Source organism: Trichechus manatus, unplaced genomic scaffold (genome assembly GCF_000243295.1).
Source record: "Trichechus manatus latirostris isolate Lorelei unplaced genomic scaffold, TriManLat1.0 scaffold00016, whole genome shotgun sequence".
NCBI lineage: Eukaryota > Metazoa > Chordata > Mammalia > Sirenia > Trichechidae > Trichechus > Trichechus manatus.
Window position 1 is genome coordinate 7,460,627 of NW_004443952.1, and position 18,279 is coordinate 7,478,905.

The 18,279-nt window shown below is 49.8% G+C and overlaps 1 protein-coding gene across 1 annotated transcript in view; it reads right to left on the reverse strand.

The window, feature by feature from the left end:
• Window positions 1–18,279, reverse strand: part of COL27A1 (collagen type XXVII alpha 1 chain) — a 153,447-nt gene that overhangs the window by 112,309 nt on the left and 22,859 nt on the right. The window contains exons 5-7 of the mRNA XM_004372133.1: window positions 15,329–15,382; window positions 4,661–4,714; window positions 3,090–3,143 (exon numbers count right to left, since the gene is read on the reverse strand). Coding sequence (XP_004372190.1) covers window positions 3,090–3,143; window positions 4,661–4,714; window positions 15,329–15,382 — 162 coding nt within the window. The remainder of the gene's footprint in view (window positions 1–3,089; window positions 3,144–4,660; window positions 4,715–15,328; window positions 15,383–18,279) is intronic.

Genomic DNA, 18,279 nt, shown 5'->3' on the forward strand with positions numbered 1-18,279 from the left:
ATGCCTTTGAATTATGGTGTTGGCAAAGAATACTGAATATACCATGGACTGCCAGAAGAATGAACAAATCTGTCTTGGAAGAAGTACAGCCAGAAGGCTCCTTAGAATGCTCACGTACTTTGGACATGTTATCAGAGGAGACCAGTCCCTGGAGAAGGACATCATGCTTGGTAAAATAGAGGGTCAGCAAAAAAGAGGAAGACCCTCAATAAGATGGATTGACAAAGTGGCTGCAACAATGGGCTCAAACATAGCAACGATTGTGAGGATGTGAGGACAGCATAGGACCAGGCAGTGTTTTGTTCTGTTGTACACAGGGTTGCTATGAGTCAGAACCAACTTGACGGCACCTAACAACAACAACAATATGTCCCACCCTCAGACCAATTAAACAAAGATACCTGGGATGGGGCCTCAGCGCCACAGCTGGCTCTAATGCTCAGTGGGTTGGAACCACTGCTCTAGACTACACCCTCTAGAGAGCAGAGCCCCAGAGGATCCCATCTGCCGTTTAATGCCAGTTTAGCACAGGGCCTAGTACATTGCTAAATGACTAGAAGAATGAATGAATGAATAAGATCTATTTGGGCCTCAGTTTTCTGAGCTGTAAAATGGGCATAATATTGGAGCTATTGTGAGGAAAGAAGGACGGTTACTCTCTCTGCAGCCTCTAAAGTGCTAGCCCAATTGGCCACAGTAGTTATATTGGAACCCTCCAAACCAAAACTCCCTTTCTCCCACTCTATTTTTCCTCTTAGTCTTTTTCATCTTCTAACATACCTTATATGTTTACTGTTTTTCTCTTCACTGTCTCTCTCCCAAGAATGGAAGCTCTGTGGGGGCAGGTATTTTGTCTATTTATTCGGTTCAGTGCCTCGCATGGTGACCAGACATTCAATAAACACTTGTTGAACAAATGAATGAATGGATGAATGAGTGAATGAATAGGACTACTAGTATCACCTCAGAGAGATACCAAAATTCAACATGGTGGTAAGCAAAGAAGAAGCTGATCTCACCTCTAGCCCAGCCATGTCCCTCCTCCCCCAGGTCTCCCCCATAAGGGACAATGCAAATGAGCTAAGTGAGAGGATCAGGGGAAAGTGAATGCTCTTGTCACCAAACAAAGATGTTACAAACACTGCCAATTCCACGCACGGTTGCTCACCCCATTGGTCCTCCTCCCAGACCCCTACCACCAGATAGGGGTTCTGCCTTGAGACCTGAGCTCCAACGTGTTCACCTGGGCCAGGGCCAGAGAACTCAGTGTAAATGGCTTTGCCAAATATTTTCCCAACCACCCGGAGGCTCTTTCTTAATTTAGAAAAGAAGCCTCTCCCTTCCCAGGTGAGCTGGCTCCTCTTTGTTGAGGGTTCTTGGCCTCTCTGGGTATCTGCTGAGAGCAGGGAACCATGGGACTCCAGCCAGGATCTGGTCCAAGTCTGCTTTTCCCCTCTCTCACCACCTCTGCCAGGCTCCCACCCCCGTGCAGAGCAAGACCACCACTGGCTGCTTTATGAGCCAGCACTGGAAGGAGCCCTTTGCACTAACACCTCATCCATCACAAAGTGCTGGAGCCCAGGGGGGAAGTGAGTGGGGAGAAGACGGAGTCCCTCTGTGTTCTCTGAGCCAGCAAAAGCCATATTTCCCCAGCTCTCAGGCAGCCATGGACTCCTGTTTGGCTCTGGCCAAGGAGGTGGAGGAAAAGGGGATGGGACAATGTGGTCCTCCAAGTCCCCCTATACCATGGGGACCCTGGGAGTAGGGGCAGGATGGTGCCTGGAGACACCACAGCTGTCTAGATGAGAAGCAGACTGTCCGAGACAGAGGGCAGCTGTGGCCGCAGCTGTGAGCCAGGGCCTAAGCTTAGGACACGCCCTAGGCCAATGTATCTACTAGAAAACCCATCAACAATTTGGGATTTTCCTGCAAAAAGTGATTGGCCTTTGGCCTGCATTGTCCTCAGCCTATTTCCTGAGGCCACAGGCCCCGTGCTAGGTGCTGCAGGGAGAGCAACAAACCAGATTTGCATGTCCTAGTTGGTGAGGCAAGACTTGTGGCTGAAAATAACTAAGCTAAGATAGGCTAAGCATCCCTGAGCAGAGTGAAGGCTGGTGTTCCAGGAGGGCTTTCTGGCGTAGATACAACTAGAGATGAGTCTTGATGGATGGGAGGCCTGGCTGGGGAAGTTGGAGAGAAAGTGTCTTTTAGGAATCCAGGGGCACTATAAACTAGAGATCCACCACCTAGGAAAATGGCAGACTTTCCCCACAAAGGTGTTTAGAGAGGTAACTCCTCCAGCGTGGCCAAGCAGGGCTCTGGTGGGCGGAGGGGGAAGAGGCATAACATCATTCCTGAATGCACGGGGAGCTCATTGCCTTTATAGAGCATTCTCCCTTCCACCTATAACTGGAATGACAGCTGCTGGTCTCTGGCACTCACCTGTGGCATACCAGGTAGGGACCAATATTAGACTCAGAGAAGTCATTGGCTTGCCCAAGGTCACCCAGCTAGGACATGGTGGAGGTGGGGTGAGAATCCAGGTCCAACTGACCCCAGAGCCCACTCAAAGTCTCTGCTCCAGGTCTTGCTGCTGGTCACAAGGCCCCAGACAATGGGCAGGGAGAGATCACCAGCTCTATCTCCCACAGGATGAGGCTGAGACTCAGAGAGGGCCACTCATCCAATGAGTGGTGGAGCCAGAGCTAACAGAGCCCTCCTGTCTGGGAGGACAGTGCTCCTTCCACCTACTACACACTCTTGAGGGTGGCCTCCCCGGGAGCAGCTGGGCCCTGAGAGGAGTACATCAAACCAGTGTCAAGGTCTTATCACACCACATTAACCTTGGGGGGGTCTACTCCAATCCCAGGTGCTCCCTTCCCCCAGGCAAGGGGGAGCAGGACATCTGGAAGACATGCAGGATCCCCAGGAAGCCTTTCTCACCTCCTGCCAACATTTCCCACGCCCAGGGGAGCCGGGCTGGGTTGGGGAGAGGCAGGCAGGCAGGCAGGCATACAGCTCTGTAGCCTGAAGGCCTGGCACACTAGCACCCCACTTAGCAAGGCAAAGCATCAAAACCAAGGGTGTACCTTTCGTCCAAGAGGTCCTGGATTCCCAGGGATCCCAGGCAAGCCCATGTTGCCCTGCAAAACACAGACAAGGGGTGTGAGGTGGGGGAACAGGAGCAGAAACTCTTGCTAAACTGCAAGCATGACCTGGAATGGCTGGTTGTTTCCAAGCAGGGTTCATGGAGGCCTAGAGGCCTCAGAGGAGTCTTGGGGGCTATCTAGTGAGGTGAGCGAACCTGAATGGGTGGGTGCCCAGGCCCCTCCCCACTCAACTCAGTAGCTCCACTTGATCTATTTCATAAACTGAACTTTGGCATAAGATACCATGGGATGAATGGGTTCCGCTGCTAAAACCATGTTTGAAAACCCACTGCCCCAAGGAATTGCATCCCCGTCTATCTTGTTGCAATCAGTTCTCTCTCTCTACATTCCTCAGTCACCTTTCCTTCTGTCCACTCCCTCATCATTGCCAGGGCATGGCTGACCCCAAGCAGGGGGCATTTCTGCCACCAGCACCAAGACCTGAGAGTGGACAAGGCAACAAAGCAAGAGGGAAGTTAGACCCCTGGACTTTGCGAGCTGGGCACAAATCCCAGCTCTGCCACTTACCAGCTATATGACCTCGAGCAAGCCACCTCTCTCTGGGGCCTCAGTTTCCTCTCCTGCAAGCTGGGCCCTCAGCCCTGGCTTATAAGGTCATGATGGGATTAGACAGGTGGGTGTGTGTGGAGACTGTCCTGGAACCCTGGGCCACCTGAACTAATCAATGAGGAGGTGAAAGAATGAGACCCCTGTGTCTTGGGGAAATCAACGGGACAAACCACTTCTGTGTGCACAAGCACAGGAGGCTGGGCTGAGAGGCAGTGTTGTGTCAGGAGGGCTCTTGGGCTGTACCCAAAAGGAAGCCAGATGGACCTGAGCATTCCTTCCAGGGTATGGATGTCTGAGACACTGGTATCCTGCTTGGAGATCTGGACTTCTCTGTTCCTGCCAGTTCCACACACCCACCAGACCCCAGGCTCAGTTTATGGTGTGAACGCTTCCGGGTAGAAGTCCTTCGGTTGGAGTGTTTTCTCATCTTGCCTCATAGCCCTTTGGTCAAGGAGGACAGTGCTCCTTCCACCCACCACACACCCTCCATCTTAGGCCCATTCCCTTCCCACCGTCTAGAAATCCACTAGCCTGTGTGCTTGAGTTCACAGCCTCAGGGGGACTTGGAATGTCTGCTGGAAGCTTCCGGGGCATGAGCTTCCAAGAGGCTTCTAGAGGCCCAGGGTCACCTTGAGGCTCTGCAGGGCACCAGGCAAGAGGATATTCACCAAGGATGTGTCCGTAGGCCAAAATTTTTTTTTGTCGGTTTTATTCATTTCACTCCGGAAGAAGGCAGAGGGGAATAGTCTTGGGTTTTGTGTTGGGAAAGGCTGGAGGACTTCAAGGAAAAAACCAAACCACACCCAGATCTTTCTAAACTTTCCACCTCCCTGCCTTTGTCATGCAGAGAGGCCTTGGCCGGAATCGCTCCCCTAGAGTGTGCCAATTTCCCTAGTGTCCACTCCCACTCTTCCCTGAGCCTGGGGTCCCTGGAAACCTACCTTTGCCCCATCGTAGGCCTTTCCTGGTGAGAGCCCCGGGTCCCCTTTCTGTCCCTGAAACAAAAACAATTCCACTTTGGCTGCTGGGTCATGTCTGGAGAGGTTGTCTCCTCACAAACTCTGCTTATAGCCCTGTGCCCTCACTTAGACACTCTCCATCCACCCCCCACTCACACACCTCTGGAGAGGTTTTCTCTGAATCCATTACTGCCCTGCTCTAACACCTTCCATAGCTCCCACTGACTGCATGATGACAAGGTCCAAACTCTTCATTCTGGTGTTCCGAATCTTCCATAATCTGGCCCCAGTCATCCTATCTGGACTTTGCTCTCCTTTGCCCAGCTGTACCCACAGACGAGGGTCCTTCCGCTCCAGTCACCAGACCATAGCCCACTGCTCAGTCAGGTCCTGCACTTTCCTGTTTCCGGGTCCTTGCTTTAGCGATCTCCCTCCTACCTAGAAAACCACTCCAGCATCATTAGCCAAACTCTAAACATTCTTCAAGATGCAGCTTGAATGCATCCTCCCCAATCAACCTGTAGACCTTGGGGGCCTTGAGTTTTTGCACGTGACTGTTGTTAGGACTGCCTCCTAGCTTCTTCCACTGGGACTCTAAGAGAGTTTCTGGGAGACAGCTTGTTACCTCCAGCTGGTCTCCGGCACCCAAGACATGCCCAACTCCAAGAGGCATGTCTGATTCGTTTCAATTTTCAGTACACCGATGCTCCCCTCACTGTTCTCTAATTATCTGAGAGTCAACACACTCACAGCCACTTACATCTGTGAGTAGCCCTCTACAGTTTGCAATATCCCTCACCTCACTAGATCCTCATGGCATGATGAGGTGGGTGTCATAGATTGAACTGTGTCCCTCAAAAGACAGTTGAAGTCCTAATCCCCGGTACATGTGAGCATGACCTTGTCTGGAAATAGGATCTTTGAAGATGTTATCCATTAACATGAGGTTAACCCAGTGTTTGGTGGGTCTTAATCTCATCTGAGTGATGTCCTTATAAAAGAGAAGAAACACAGAGAGACAGACAGAGGGAAGATGGTCATGTGGGGACAGAGTTATGCTGTAGCAGCAAGTCAAGGAATGTCCAGGGCTACCAGAAACCAGGAGACACAGGAAAGGCTCTTGCCCTAGAGCCTTTGAAGAGAGCATGACCCTGCCAATACTGAATTTGGACTCCTAGCCTCTAGAACTGTGAGACAATCCATCACTTTGTGGTACTTTGCTACAACAGCCCTAGGAAGCTAATACGGTGGGTAAGAAAAGAGTTATGACTCCATTCTACATTCAGGGAAACTGGGTCAGGAGAGGAAAAGGGACTTTCTGAGGCCCCAAGACAAGGCACTGGCAGAGCTGAGACTAGCACCCTGAGTTTGTGACTCCCAGACCTTGGCTCTGGGGTGTCCTGGGACTGGAAGAGTTAGACCAGACCATAAATGGGACAAAACCAGCAAGCAATGAGTCCTCCAGTCAGATTTGAGTATCCTTTGCGCCAGCCATATGGAAGGGTCCCCACCGCAAGGATCCTGGCCCCTAAAAACAAGGGGGCTCAGGAAAATGGTCCATAGAGTTCATCAGCTGTATCTCCTATACAGCTGAAATAAGGGCTCCTGGCTGTGCCCCTCTGGTTTGGCCCAAACTGGTTAAATTACTCAGATAATTGTCCTTTGGAAAGTTGGGCCACCCTGATGTCACCTTCCAAGAGTTCTTGATCTCCGTGAACCCTCCCTTCCTTCCCTGCCTCAGCCGGGCCTGAGTCAGAAGTCCTGAGATGAAGCCCTGGCTCTGCCATAGACTCATGGTGGGGACTCAGCAAGTCACTTCACCTCTCTGAGCCTCAGTTTCCTCATCTTTGAAATGGGAACACACACGCACACACACACACACACACACACACCCCAGCTGGCTTCACAGGTCTCTTGGCAAGAAGCCAGTGAGATAATGGATGTGACACAGGGGAGGGGTGGTTTGGCCAACTTTAATCAATTCTCATTTGGTTCCTTTTTTCCTCAGAACTCAGACCTGCCCAATCCTGGCTCAGTCAATCTCCACAGAAATTATTGTATTCCGACCTGGAAAGAGGAGACGGGAACAGTCTTCCACTACTCACCCACTACACACCAGATGTTTTGTTGTTCTATGCATTGTTCTGGGGCCCTGTTCTATGAATTGTTCTACGGCCCTATTCTATGCATTGTTCTAGGGCCCTGTTCTATGCATTGTTCTGGGGCCCTGTTCTATGCATTGTTCTGGGGTCCTGTCCTATGCATTGCTTTGGGGCCCTTTCAGCTGCTAATCAAAAGGTCGGCAGTTCGAATTTAGCAGCTGCTCCTTAGAAGCCCTATGGGGCAGTTCTACTCTGACCTACAGGGTTGCTATGAGTCGGAATCAACTTAACGGCAAAGGGTTTGGGTTTTTTTAATGCATTGTTCCATGCATCAACCTCTTTAGGGCTCATAACACCCATCTGTTTCAACTAAGGACAAAGTCTGGGGTTCGAGAAGTTAAGTAACAGCCTGTGGTGAGCCGGCAGGTCAGAGACAAAGGCAGCCTAGGTTCTCACTCTGTCTGACTTCAAAGCTCTCGTTTACAAAACGGAAACCTGGATGCTTCTCCCACACTTCCCCACCCCCACCCCAGCAGCTCCAGCCCTCTAGCTAGCTGCCCCAGGCTAAAGACCAGGCCTTCCTTGTGAGGCCGCCAGAACCCCAACTCTCTGTCCACCTGAGCTTCAGCATAGAGACCATTTAATGAATGGGTCCCTCTGCTAAAACCACAGGACCTGTGGTCACTTCTTCTGCAGGACCCTACCTCCGGGATCCACTACCTTACACTGCAGCTGCCCCTCACACTCTCCTACCTCAGGGTTCCCAAGCCCGGCTCCAATGCCTTTTATGTCCATGATGCAAGGCCAGGCTCAAGGCTAACGAGGATTCCATTGGCCAAAAAAGGACAACAGCTCCTCCCCACCCTGCACTTGCCCCTCTCTTTCTGCAGCTTATAGAGGAGTTGGACAAGCTTTCAGGATGAACCTCCGTGTATCCTATTTCGTCATTATACAAAAAGGGAAACTGAGACCCAAAGAGAAGATGTACTTGCTCCATGCCTGGGGTCCTTAACCAGGTTCTTTACCTGGGTCATTTAAGTTATTTATGGGCTTCTCTCAGCTCTCTCAGCTGCCAGCACAGTGCCTGGTATGTGATCCCTGCCTGAGCACAACATCAACAAATACAGATATTGATCGAACATCTACTATGAGCCAAGTCTCACAATGAATACAGGGAATACCATAGCAGTGAACAGGACACAGCTCATGCCATGGGGAACTCTGGGAGAAACCAGAAAGACTGGTAATGATAATATGCACTAGCATCTACTGAGTGCTCTCCTAAGCCCTTGACACATGTTAACTCAAGAATCCTCAGGCTAAATCCATGAGGTGGCAAATATCATTATCCTCATTTTACAGAAAACTAAGGCACAGGAAGGATAAGTAACTTGTGCAAGTAGGATATAGACTCAGGCTGCCTGGCTCCAGAGCCCAAGCTCTTTACATTTCAATACACTGCAGATGAAAACCTACAATCCAGTGGTCAGTGAAGAGAGGATACAGGGGGAGGTTGAGGAGAGCTTCACCCACACTGAGGGTAAATTCCTGAAGAGGGTTACAACTAAGCTGAGGCTGGAGGAAGGCAAGGAGGGAGCCAGATGAAGATGTAGCTCAAGGGATGCTTGTAGCATCCCCAACAGGGTGAAGATAGGACTTTTGGAATGGAGAAAACTCTCCACCCCAAAATACTTCTTCCCAGCCATATTCCTGCAAATTCCCCCAATGAGAGCTTTAAGGAATATATAAAGTCTTATTAATCATTTACACTTTGGTGAGGATAAGAAGCTGGTCACCAGACCCAGCTCTCCAACCAAGGAGGCTGTGTGCCCTTGGGTAAGCCCCTTTCCCTCTCTGAGTGGGGAACAGTGAACTCTGCCTGGACCAGTTAACAGAGTTGTGTGGGACTAGAAGATGAAGGGAAGGTGTTTTTCAAACTGTAAGTGCTAGCAATACAGCGGGAATGGGACCTGTGTTGGGCTCCTTTTCTACTGGTACAGTTGGGCGTTGGGAAAGAATAAGAGAGCTTTGGCTGGCTGACGCCTGGAGGAGGGCCGACACAAGGGAGAAACAAATCATAAAGGACTGGGAATTTCTGGGCTGGCGGCCCCTTAGGTAAGTCATCTCTAATCCCAAGTACTCAGCACAAGGCCTGGACTAGAGTAGACATCATAAAATATTTCATAAATTAGCAAATTAATGAATGGAGTCTCAAAAGATAACTCTTCTAGGGCTGCGATTGGACCAGATCTGGCCCCAGTCCTGGAACATTCTCTAAAGATTTACTGGGCCTCTCACTATCACTACTACTATCTCATGTTGTTAGAAGTTCTGGACAATGTAATAAGGCGGGAAAAGCAAATAAGAAAGATTAACCTTCAAGGAAAAGAAGGCAAATTATGTCCTTCATTGCAAACAATAGGACTGCCTATCTGGAAAACCCAGGAGAACTGACTGAAAAACTATTAGAACTAATAAGATAATTCAGAAGGGGGAACTTTTATAAAAATAAATACAAAAAATCAATAATCTTCTTCAATAACCAAGAGCCAGCTAGAAAAAATAATGGGGAAAAATATTCCATTCACAACAGCAACAAAAATATAAAATTTCTTAAATATAAACTTAAGAAATGTGCAGGGCTTATGCAATAAAAACTATAGAAGTTTACTAAGAGACATTTTAAAAACAACCAAGTGGGAAAGCATGCCATGTCTGCAGACAGGAAAACTTAATATTTAAAAAATGTCAATTCTTTATAAATGAATGTATACATTTAATACAATTCCAATAAAAAGACCAATGGAACTTTTTTAAAGGAAGTTGTTAAGATGGGTCTAAAGTTCATCTGGAAGAATAAATAGCCAGAAATATTTTAAAAGAAGAGTAACAAGGAGAGACACATAGTACCAAAATAGTAAATGTCATATAAAATAATACTGTATTAGCATAAAAATACATAAGCAGAGCAATGAAATAGGATAGAATGGACTGAAATAGACCCTGGTCTATCATATAATAACCCGTAGAAGAAAGCTTACTCAATAAATGGTTGACTATTGGGGGGAAGTAAAGTTAGAGTCTTACCTCACACCTCCCCATGAAGATTAATTCCAGAAGGATTAAATTTTTAAGAGTACAAATGATATTTATGAAACGACTAGAAATACAAGTGAATATCTATCTGATCTTAGAAGGGGAAAGAAATTTCTAAGTATAAAAGCAAAGTAAAGAACCATAGATTTTACCTACTGGGAGAGCACTCCCCAAACTATTGGACACCTAATAAATGTTGGTTATTATCGTGAGTCGAAAAAAAGAGATAGCATTCTGTGAATATCTTCATGAATACTCTTAATAGGCAAACAACAAACTGTAAAACACTCTTGAGATAGGTAAAGCCTTAGTTATCTCAATATATAAATATAAATAATTCTTACAAATCAATAAAAAAGACAACATCTCAACTCTTAAAATGAACAAATTCATAAAATTCGTAAAAGATGAAGTACAAATGGAAAGCAGATGTAAGAAAAGCCTGCTTGCTTACAGATGACCAGTGAAATGAAATGAAATCAATAATGAATTGTCATGTTTGTTTGTTTGTTTAAGTACCTTCCTCTAACGGTAGTAGAAGGAGCCCTGGTGGCACAATGGTTAAGCGCTCAGCTGCTAACCGAGAGGTCAGCAGTTCAAACCCACCCATCAACTCCATGGGAAAAAAGACCTAGGAAACCTTATGGGGCAGTTCTACCCTGTCCTATAGGGCCACTGTGAGTTGGAATCAACTTGACGGGCACACAACAACAACGGTAGCGGCAGTATGAATTGGTTTCAACCTTTCTAGAAGACAGTTGTTGATAACATCAAGATACTCATGTAGCACTAATTATGTTCAAGGCACTTCTAAATTGTCCATCCATATATATGTGTGTGTGTGTGTGTGTGTGTGTATCATGCATATATCTCACTTAGTCCTCAAAACAACCCTATGAGGTAAGAACTAGTATCACCACCCAGTAAGTGGTGAAGCCAGGATTCCAACCCAGGCATTGACTCCCAAGTCCCTGCTTTTAACCATATATAAGGCTACCCTTTGACCTGGTAATTCTATTTTAATGAATTCATGCTAATGAAATAATTAGAAATACGCAAACATTTATATGCAATGATATTCTCCAAGATATTACTTATATGTCAGTAAAAAATTGGAAGTAACTTTTTTTAAAAAAGGAAACCTGCCATACACAGTATGGGATATTGATTTTGATGCAGTGCCATGCAGCCATTACAAAGCATGGGGAGGAAGCCTAGGTAATAACACGGGAAAATGCTCACAACAAATGTTAAGTGAAAAGGCCAGATACCCAGCCATGGTAATGTGAATACACACTGACATATCTGACACAACACAAGGGAAAACCAGAGAACCATGTGGCTAGAGAGGCAGGAATTGCTCTGTGGCTACAAGCACAGACTTTGGAGTCAGAGAGATGAGGGTTCAAATCCTGACCCTGCCATTTAGTAGTCATATGACCCTGGGCAAGTTACTTAGCTACGTTGGACCTTAGTTTCCTTATCTGTAAAATGGGGGTAATAATATCTATTCCGCAGAGTACTTACTTTCTTCTTAATACTTTCTGGACTTTTCCAAATTTCCTTAATGAGCAAGCCCTACCTCAGTTATCAGAGGAAGGGGGAAGGTAGGCTGGGCCTGAGGCCTGAGAATCCCAGAGGGCTGTCTCCAGCTCAGCTTCCACCTCCACTGCAGACCTTGGCAGGCCCTTTCCCTCAGCCAGCTCTCCCAACAGCCACCTGGGTTATTGAGTCTACCCTCTCCCACCTGCCTGTCCTCTCCCAGTGCTCCACCAAACCAAAAAACCCAAACTCGTTGCCATCAAGTTGATTCTGACTCATAGCAACCCAATAGGATAGAGTAGAACTGCCCATAGGGTTTCCAAAGAGAAGCTGGTAGATGTGAGCTGCCAACCTTTTGGTCAGCAGCCGAACACTTTACCACTGCCCCACCAGGGCTCCAGAGCATAGTAATCCTGGCTAATTCACTGCAGACCAAGCAGGTCAGACCAGAGAACAGGGCCAGCCAGCTGCCAAGAAGAGAGTAGGACCAGGTGCTTGGGGCCATAGCACTTGCCACATGCCACACACTCCTCTAAGCACCGACACAGTAACTCAGTCACCCCTCACGACAACTCTAGGCAGTAGCTATTCTTATTACCCTATTTCCCAGATGAGGAAACTGAGGCATGGGAAGTTTCAATAATTTGTCCATGGCCACAGAAACTAGGAGGTGACAGAGCAGGATTTGAACTTAGGCCATCTGGTTCCAGAGTCTGTGCCCTTAACCGCTGCCCTTTCCCACAGCAACAACTGTGTGTCGATTGAATCAACCCAGTGACTCAACCCTGAGCCTCCAGTCAACCAATATCATCCTTCCAGAGTCCCGGCTTCTTGGCCTTGTTTTCAAAGCCCTTGAGTCTGTGGAAGCTGAGGAACCCTCGTCTTAATGGTTTTGAACAGAATCCTCAAGGTGGGATATGACAGAAGCCTTGGGCTCTGGAGAGGTAGATGGGCTGAAGCCTGGCTCTGGCTAGGACCAGCTGTGGAGCCCTGACAAGCTTCTTTGGGCAGCAGACCCATAATACAGTCCTGCTGTGTGAGGGAGTGACCTGGGCAAGCCACCTGGGCCCTTTGGCCATCACTTCTCTGCGATGTCAAGCTGGACAAATCCCCTCGTCCTTACTCTTTCTTCCTCTCTGTCTCCGTCAACCCACCTGTCTCTCCCACCCACGAGTCCAGCAGGGGGAGCTTCATCCCACAGGCCTTCCATCCCTCGGGCTCTGTGAGTGCACTGGATGAATGGTAGTCACGGTGACACAGTGACTGAGCCACTCCTAGCGCAGGTCCTGCCCCTTTGGCTCAATGCCCCAACAGCAGCACATAGCAGGTGCTCAATAAATGTTTGTTAACTGAGGAGGAGAGTGGATGGATGGCCCCAAGAGAAGTTTCTGGAAGCAGACATCATGCTGAAAGAAGAGGGTCCACCAAGGACCTCCTGGGGGAGGCCAGTCCTACAATCCCACCAGGTCAACTCCCAGGCCCAGAGAGGATTCAGTGAAGGGTGAGAACACTTTCCCCAGAGCCACACATTCGTGCAGATATGCAACATTCTCATCTACTGTCAGCAAAGTCATGAATTCCATTCAGGGAGCCCTACTTTAACCCCTTTGTGGCCAAGTCACAGATCAAGGGTAGCTAAGCAGTCTTGGGCCTCCCATGCAACTGACCTGCCCTAGGGCCACTTCTGCTCACCCCTGGGCTCACGGCCAAGTGTCCAAGCAAAGGGCATGATTTTTCCCCTTGGTATGTTATACAAGGCCCAATAGGAGAAGCAGCCTCCCATTGCAGTGTATTTTCTGGAGCCCTCACCCTTATCTGTCATACACAGAAGCAGGTTGGAGTCCTGTCCATGAGGCACTGAGGCCACAGGACCCAGCCCCACGTGGCAGCAGGAGGACTCACCTGCTAGGCATAAGTCACAATTGCCACCCCAGAGCTGCTTTTCAAAACGGAGGGAGAAACCGCTGGCGGGGCCTCCTGCCTCGGCACATCTGCCGTGGCCTGGGGCTGAGGCCCCGCAGGGCTCGGCGGGGAAGTGGGGCCAGCATGGGCTGGGGAGGAGCTGAGGGAACATCTGCTGTCACAGAAGCAGGGGGTCAGTCTGGGCAGGAGGCTCAGGCCCATCTCAGAGCAGGCCAGTGAGGGCATGTTCCCTGAGCAAACCTGACAACTCAAAACAGCTGCTCATCCACAGCATCTCCATATACCTGTGGCCTGGGAGACCTGAGCCCTCTACAAAGCAAAAGTCTCCAGAGGAGCTTCCCTCTCTCTGCCTGACACATGGCAGCAGGGCTTGCTGCCACTTACTAGAAGTGTTTCAATCTGCCTCAGTTTCCCCACCTGGAAATGGGTACAATAGCTCCACTTGTCTCATTCAGTCTTTATGGAATCGAATGAGACAAGCCACATAAAATACGTGCACAGTGTCTGGCACACAGTAAGGGTTCAATATACGATAGTTATTACAGACAATGTTTGCATTGTTAAAAGCCAGAGTACCTCTGGGCACTGCCGGGCACTGGCCTCCTGAGGCTTCCAGGGCCTGCCTTCCAAGGGGGGTACCCAAGCCAGCCCTTCCCATACAGTCAGGGGCCTTCAGGGGCTGAGGCCAATGCTTCGGCAGTGATGCGCAAGGGCAATGTGCCCGTGCTCAGGCCACATGTCTGAGTTACCCCACAGAGGACCCCAGATGTCACCTGGTTTCCCTGTGGCACAGGCTGGGCTCAGAGGCTGCCTGATCAGGAACCCCTCTGCCCCTTCCTGGCCTGCCCTGTGATCCTTTGGCATAGTCTCTGATCTCTTAGCTTCCCTGACCTTGCACTTCCTTCCATCTTCCAGCCATTCCCTGAGACTTCCTTTCCCCGGGGCCTAAATGTTGCTGTCCCAGCTCTCCTCTTGGCCCTCTGAGCTTCTCACTCCACGTACCCTTCCTGGAAAACCTTGTCCACTCCCTGTCCTCTGCCTAAGCTCCAGGAACTTACTGATGAGCTTGAGGGCTGGAATTTCTCCCACAATCATCAGAGCACCATCTCCTACGGGCTCAGCTCTATTGTCTCATCTACAAGTTAACTGGAGTATTCCAAGAATGTTCCCTGGGGAGGGGGCATGGGTGCCCATAACCATCTCTGAGCTGGCCACCCCCAAGGCGCTATCTCCAGCTCAGAGCACGCCTAAATTTCAGAATGTCTGTCCACAAATGATCTCCACCTGGACGGTCTACAGGTTCCCAAATGCAACATCACCTGATCCCTTCTCCTGAGTCCCCAGTCAGTCACCCAGGTTAACAGCAGGGAGTCACCTCCCTCACCTGCACCTCTCACCCATCACTGCGCCTTCTCTACCTCACCTCCATATGGTGAATGCGCTCACTTGTCTCCTTCCCCCCACCTCTCAGCTGGCCTAAGTTACCCTCTCACCTGTATCACCCTGGTCTCCTTGTCTCTGCTCCGGTCCACACCCCAATCCATCCTTCATACAGCATCTAGGGATCTTTCTAAAACACAATCTTGCCATGTCCCTCCCCAGCTCAAAAATCAGCACACCTCCCCAGGATGAATCTTACGGCCCAGTAAACCTTGCATCCTTGGTCTCACATTCAAGGTCCTCCCTGATTTAGCATCAAGTTCCTTTCTTTGTAGTCCCCTTTGAGGACCCTAGGTTCTAACTGCCCTTCTCCCTCCAGCCCCTCCCAATCAGAAGCTAAACTCATGACTCCTCACTGTGTCTCCAACACCCGGCACAGGACCTGGCACTCGGAATTTGCTCAGGAAGTGCCTGTGGCACGGATGGGAATCCTGCACAATGAACCTAGAGCCTCCCACCAGGGCCCCCAGGCAGCACCCTAGATGTGGCCCCCAGCCCCTGGGTCCACTCCACGGCCATGGCCCCAGACCCCACAGCAAATACTCACTTTGGCTCCAGGGAAGCCTGAGGGGCCTGGATTTCCATAAGGCCCAGGAGGACCCTGAAAGAGAAAAGGAACAAACAGATGAGAGAATATAGGAACCATCCCCATTCCCTGCAGCAATGCCCAGCATCTTCCACTTTCTTTCTGCTTGCTGGGTCAACATCTTCTCCCCAGGCCAAGCCTTCATGATATTGTCATGGCAGCCTGCCCCTAGGGAGGGTTGCCTCCATGCCAGGCCCTGTGCTAATTACTCTCCATGCATTACCTCATTTGTCCTGACCATCAACCTACGAGGCAGATGCTATTATTACTCCTATTTTGAAGATGAGGAAGTCAGTGATCACAGAGGTTTGCTAACTGTCTCACGTCACCCAGCTGCTAAGGGGTAGAGCTGGACCTCAGCCTCAGATATCCCTGACTTCAGAGTGCAAGTCTTCACCTCAGAGTTTCGCTCCCTCTTCACACTGGCTCAGCCTGGCCCCATTAGCCCTTCCCAGAGTTATTTCCTCAGTCTCAAACCACACTTAGCTATATGCTCCTCTCCAGTACACCTGGTACTTTCTCCCCTCATCACCTTTACCATGTTGTTCCCACCTTCTGAAATGCCCTTCCCATTCTTCAAGGCCTGGCTCAAATGCTACCTCCTCCAGGAAACCTTCTTGGATTTCTCCTGCCTGGAGTAGCCTCTCCACCCTTTGGACTCCAACTGAACTTTTATATAAGTCCTTGGAGTTGAAAGCTGAATGAAAGCTGCACCTGACCTCTTCTGAACAAAGGCTCACCCCTCCTATTGCTACAACATGTAGTAGGAGTTCTCCTTTAGACTCCTATAAGCTCCAAGCTTGCAGAGTCCCCAAGGGACCATGGAGCAGCTGGAAAGACTGGACCTTGAGAGTCAAAGGATCTTGGCCAAGGTCACACAGCAGAGGAGTGGCCAAGCGAGGGTGGGGACCCAGGCCTGCTGGCTTGAAGTCCAGAGCTTATTCACGGTGCTGGATTTTCCCAGGCCATATCCAAATCCCCCTATAACAGCTGGGTCCTGTTATGTCCACTTTCTCCAGTAAGGGCCCTGGACTAAAGGCTTCCACCCGGTAGTATAAACAGTGCCCTAAGAGTTAGGTAATGCCTGAGGGTCTTTGTCCAGCAGACAAAATGATCCAGGAATAATCTGGGGTGTTGGGGGTGGGGAGAGGCATCTTCAGGGGTCCACTGTTCCCCCAGCACACAGCCTCTGGACACTCTGCCTTCATCCCTGGCTCCTCTTAACTCATCTGGCTAGCAAGTATGAACTCGCTTCCTTCTGCCTGTTCTGAGGCCAACTTCCCAGCTGCAGCCTGTCACATTTCCACCCAGGCACCTCCCTCTTCCTTGATGCCTGAACTGGGACCCTCCCCTTCTCCAAACGTGTCGAGAGAGAACAGTGTGCAGAGCACACTCAGCCTGGGAAATTCATACCAATGTCACGTGGGACCCTTCCTCTAAAATAATCTGCTGCCTTGCCCCCCTCCCAGCAAGCTACTGCACACTGTCTCCTGGTGCATGGGTGTAACGTGGAAGTGCCAAAACCTAGTCCCACTTCTAATCCTTACCCCACCCCACAGGCCTCAGTCTCTGTATCTGTCCTAGGAGTGACTCGGACCTGGTAGTCTCTAAGGAGCCTGGGAGACCTTGGGTGCTCACCCCAGACAGGCTCCTGGGGACTAACCTCAAGAGTTTGGTCTGAATTGGGAAAAGGATGGGCAGGGGTGTTTGAGGAGGGGCTGCTGACACCCAACTCCCCCAGAACCGGCCATGGGCTGTGCAAGGGTCAAGGACAGCTACCTCTTCCCAGTCATGACTCCAGCTGCCCCACAGATGGTGGGCTGGAGCACTGCAGCTCAGAAAAGTGGGGGCTTCCTGCTTCCCTGCCCCCAACCTTCCCACCCCTCTCTAGCCCCTGCCTTGCAGAGAAACGAGGCACATAGTTGACTGGGAGCCAAGCAGACCGAGTCTATAAATGCTGCAGCCCAGGAAGTCGGGCTGGGGGAGGGCTCAAGGATTCCTCAATGCCCTTCCACAGGCGGGCCAGGGGAGTATGTGGAGGTGGGAAGGTGCCTGCCACAGAGCTCTGGGTGGTCCCAGGTAAGGCTCTGCCTCTCCCCGTGTCCCAGGGTCCCCCATCTGTGCAGAGAGGAGCTGGGATTGTTTAATCTTGGTGTTCTATTATCTTTGGAATTCGGTGATCTATGGAATTCCCAGTCTAGAAACAGGATGGGGGGTGGGGGTGCAGGCAGAGAGCCCGGGGAGCATGTCAGGAGAGTCATTCACTTACTGTGGGATTTCAGAGCTGGCAGGAACCATGGAAATGCCTTACCATAATCCACAGTTTTATAGATGGGGAAACTGAGGCCTAGGGAGGGGAAGGGACTTGCCTAAGATCACACAGCTTCTTGGTGGGAATGTTCTTGGCTCCCAGACTAGAACTCTTTACAACCATTTCCCCAGCACCTATCACATGCAGGGCACTCTGCTAGGCATCATGCAAGAGAAGAGTAAGCAAAGCCTGATCTCTACCTAGAGAGGCTTGGTTGGAAAAACAGAAAAATTAGCACATAGATGGTTCAGATCATAAGCTCTGGAGTCAGACTGCCTAGCTTCAATCCTGTGGCCTTAGTTAAAGTAACTTAATCTTTCTGAGCCTCACCTGCAAAACGGGGATAATACTGGAACTTATTTCTCAGGATGGCTGGAAAGACCGGATGAGATCACACATGTGCTGCTCAGCAAGCAGACCTCAGTGGTCATTCTTAGTACAGAGAGTGATCTGTGCTACCCAGAGGGACAGGTAAACTGCTGCAGGGAGCTCTGAGAAAGGAGCGACCATCAGAAGAGGTGGTGGCTTTGATCTGAGTCCTGAATGGAGGAAGTGTTTGCAAAGGAGGGCATGCCAGGTGGAGAGGGCAGCCTGAGCAAAG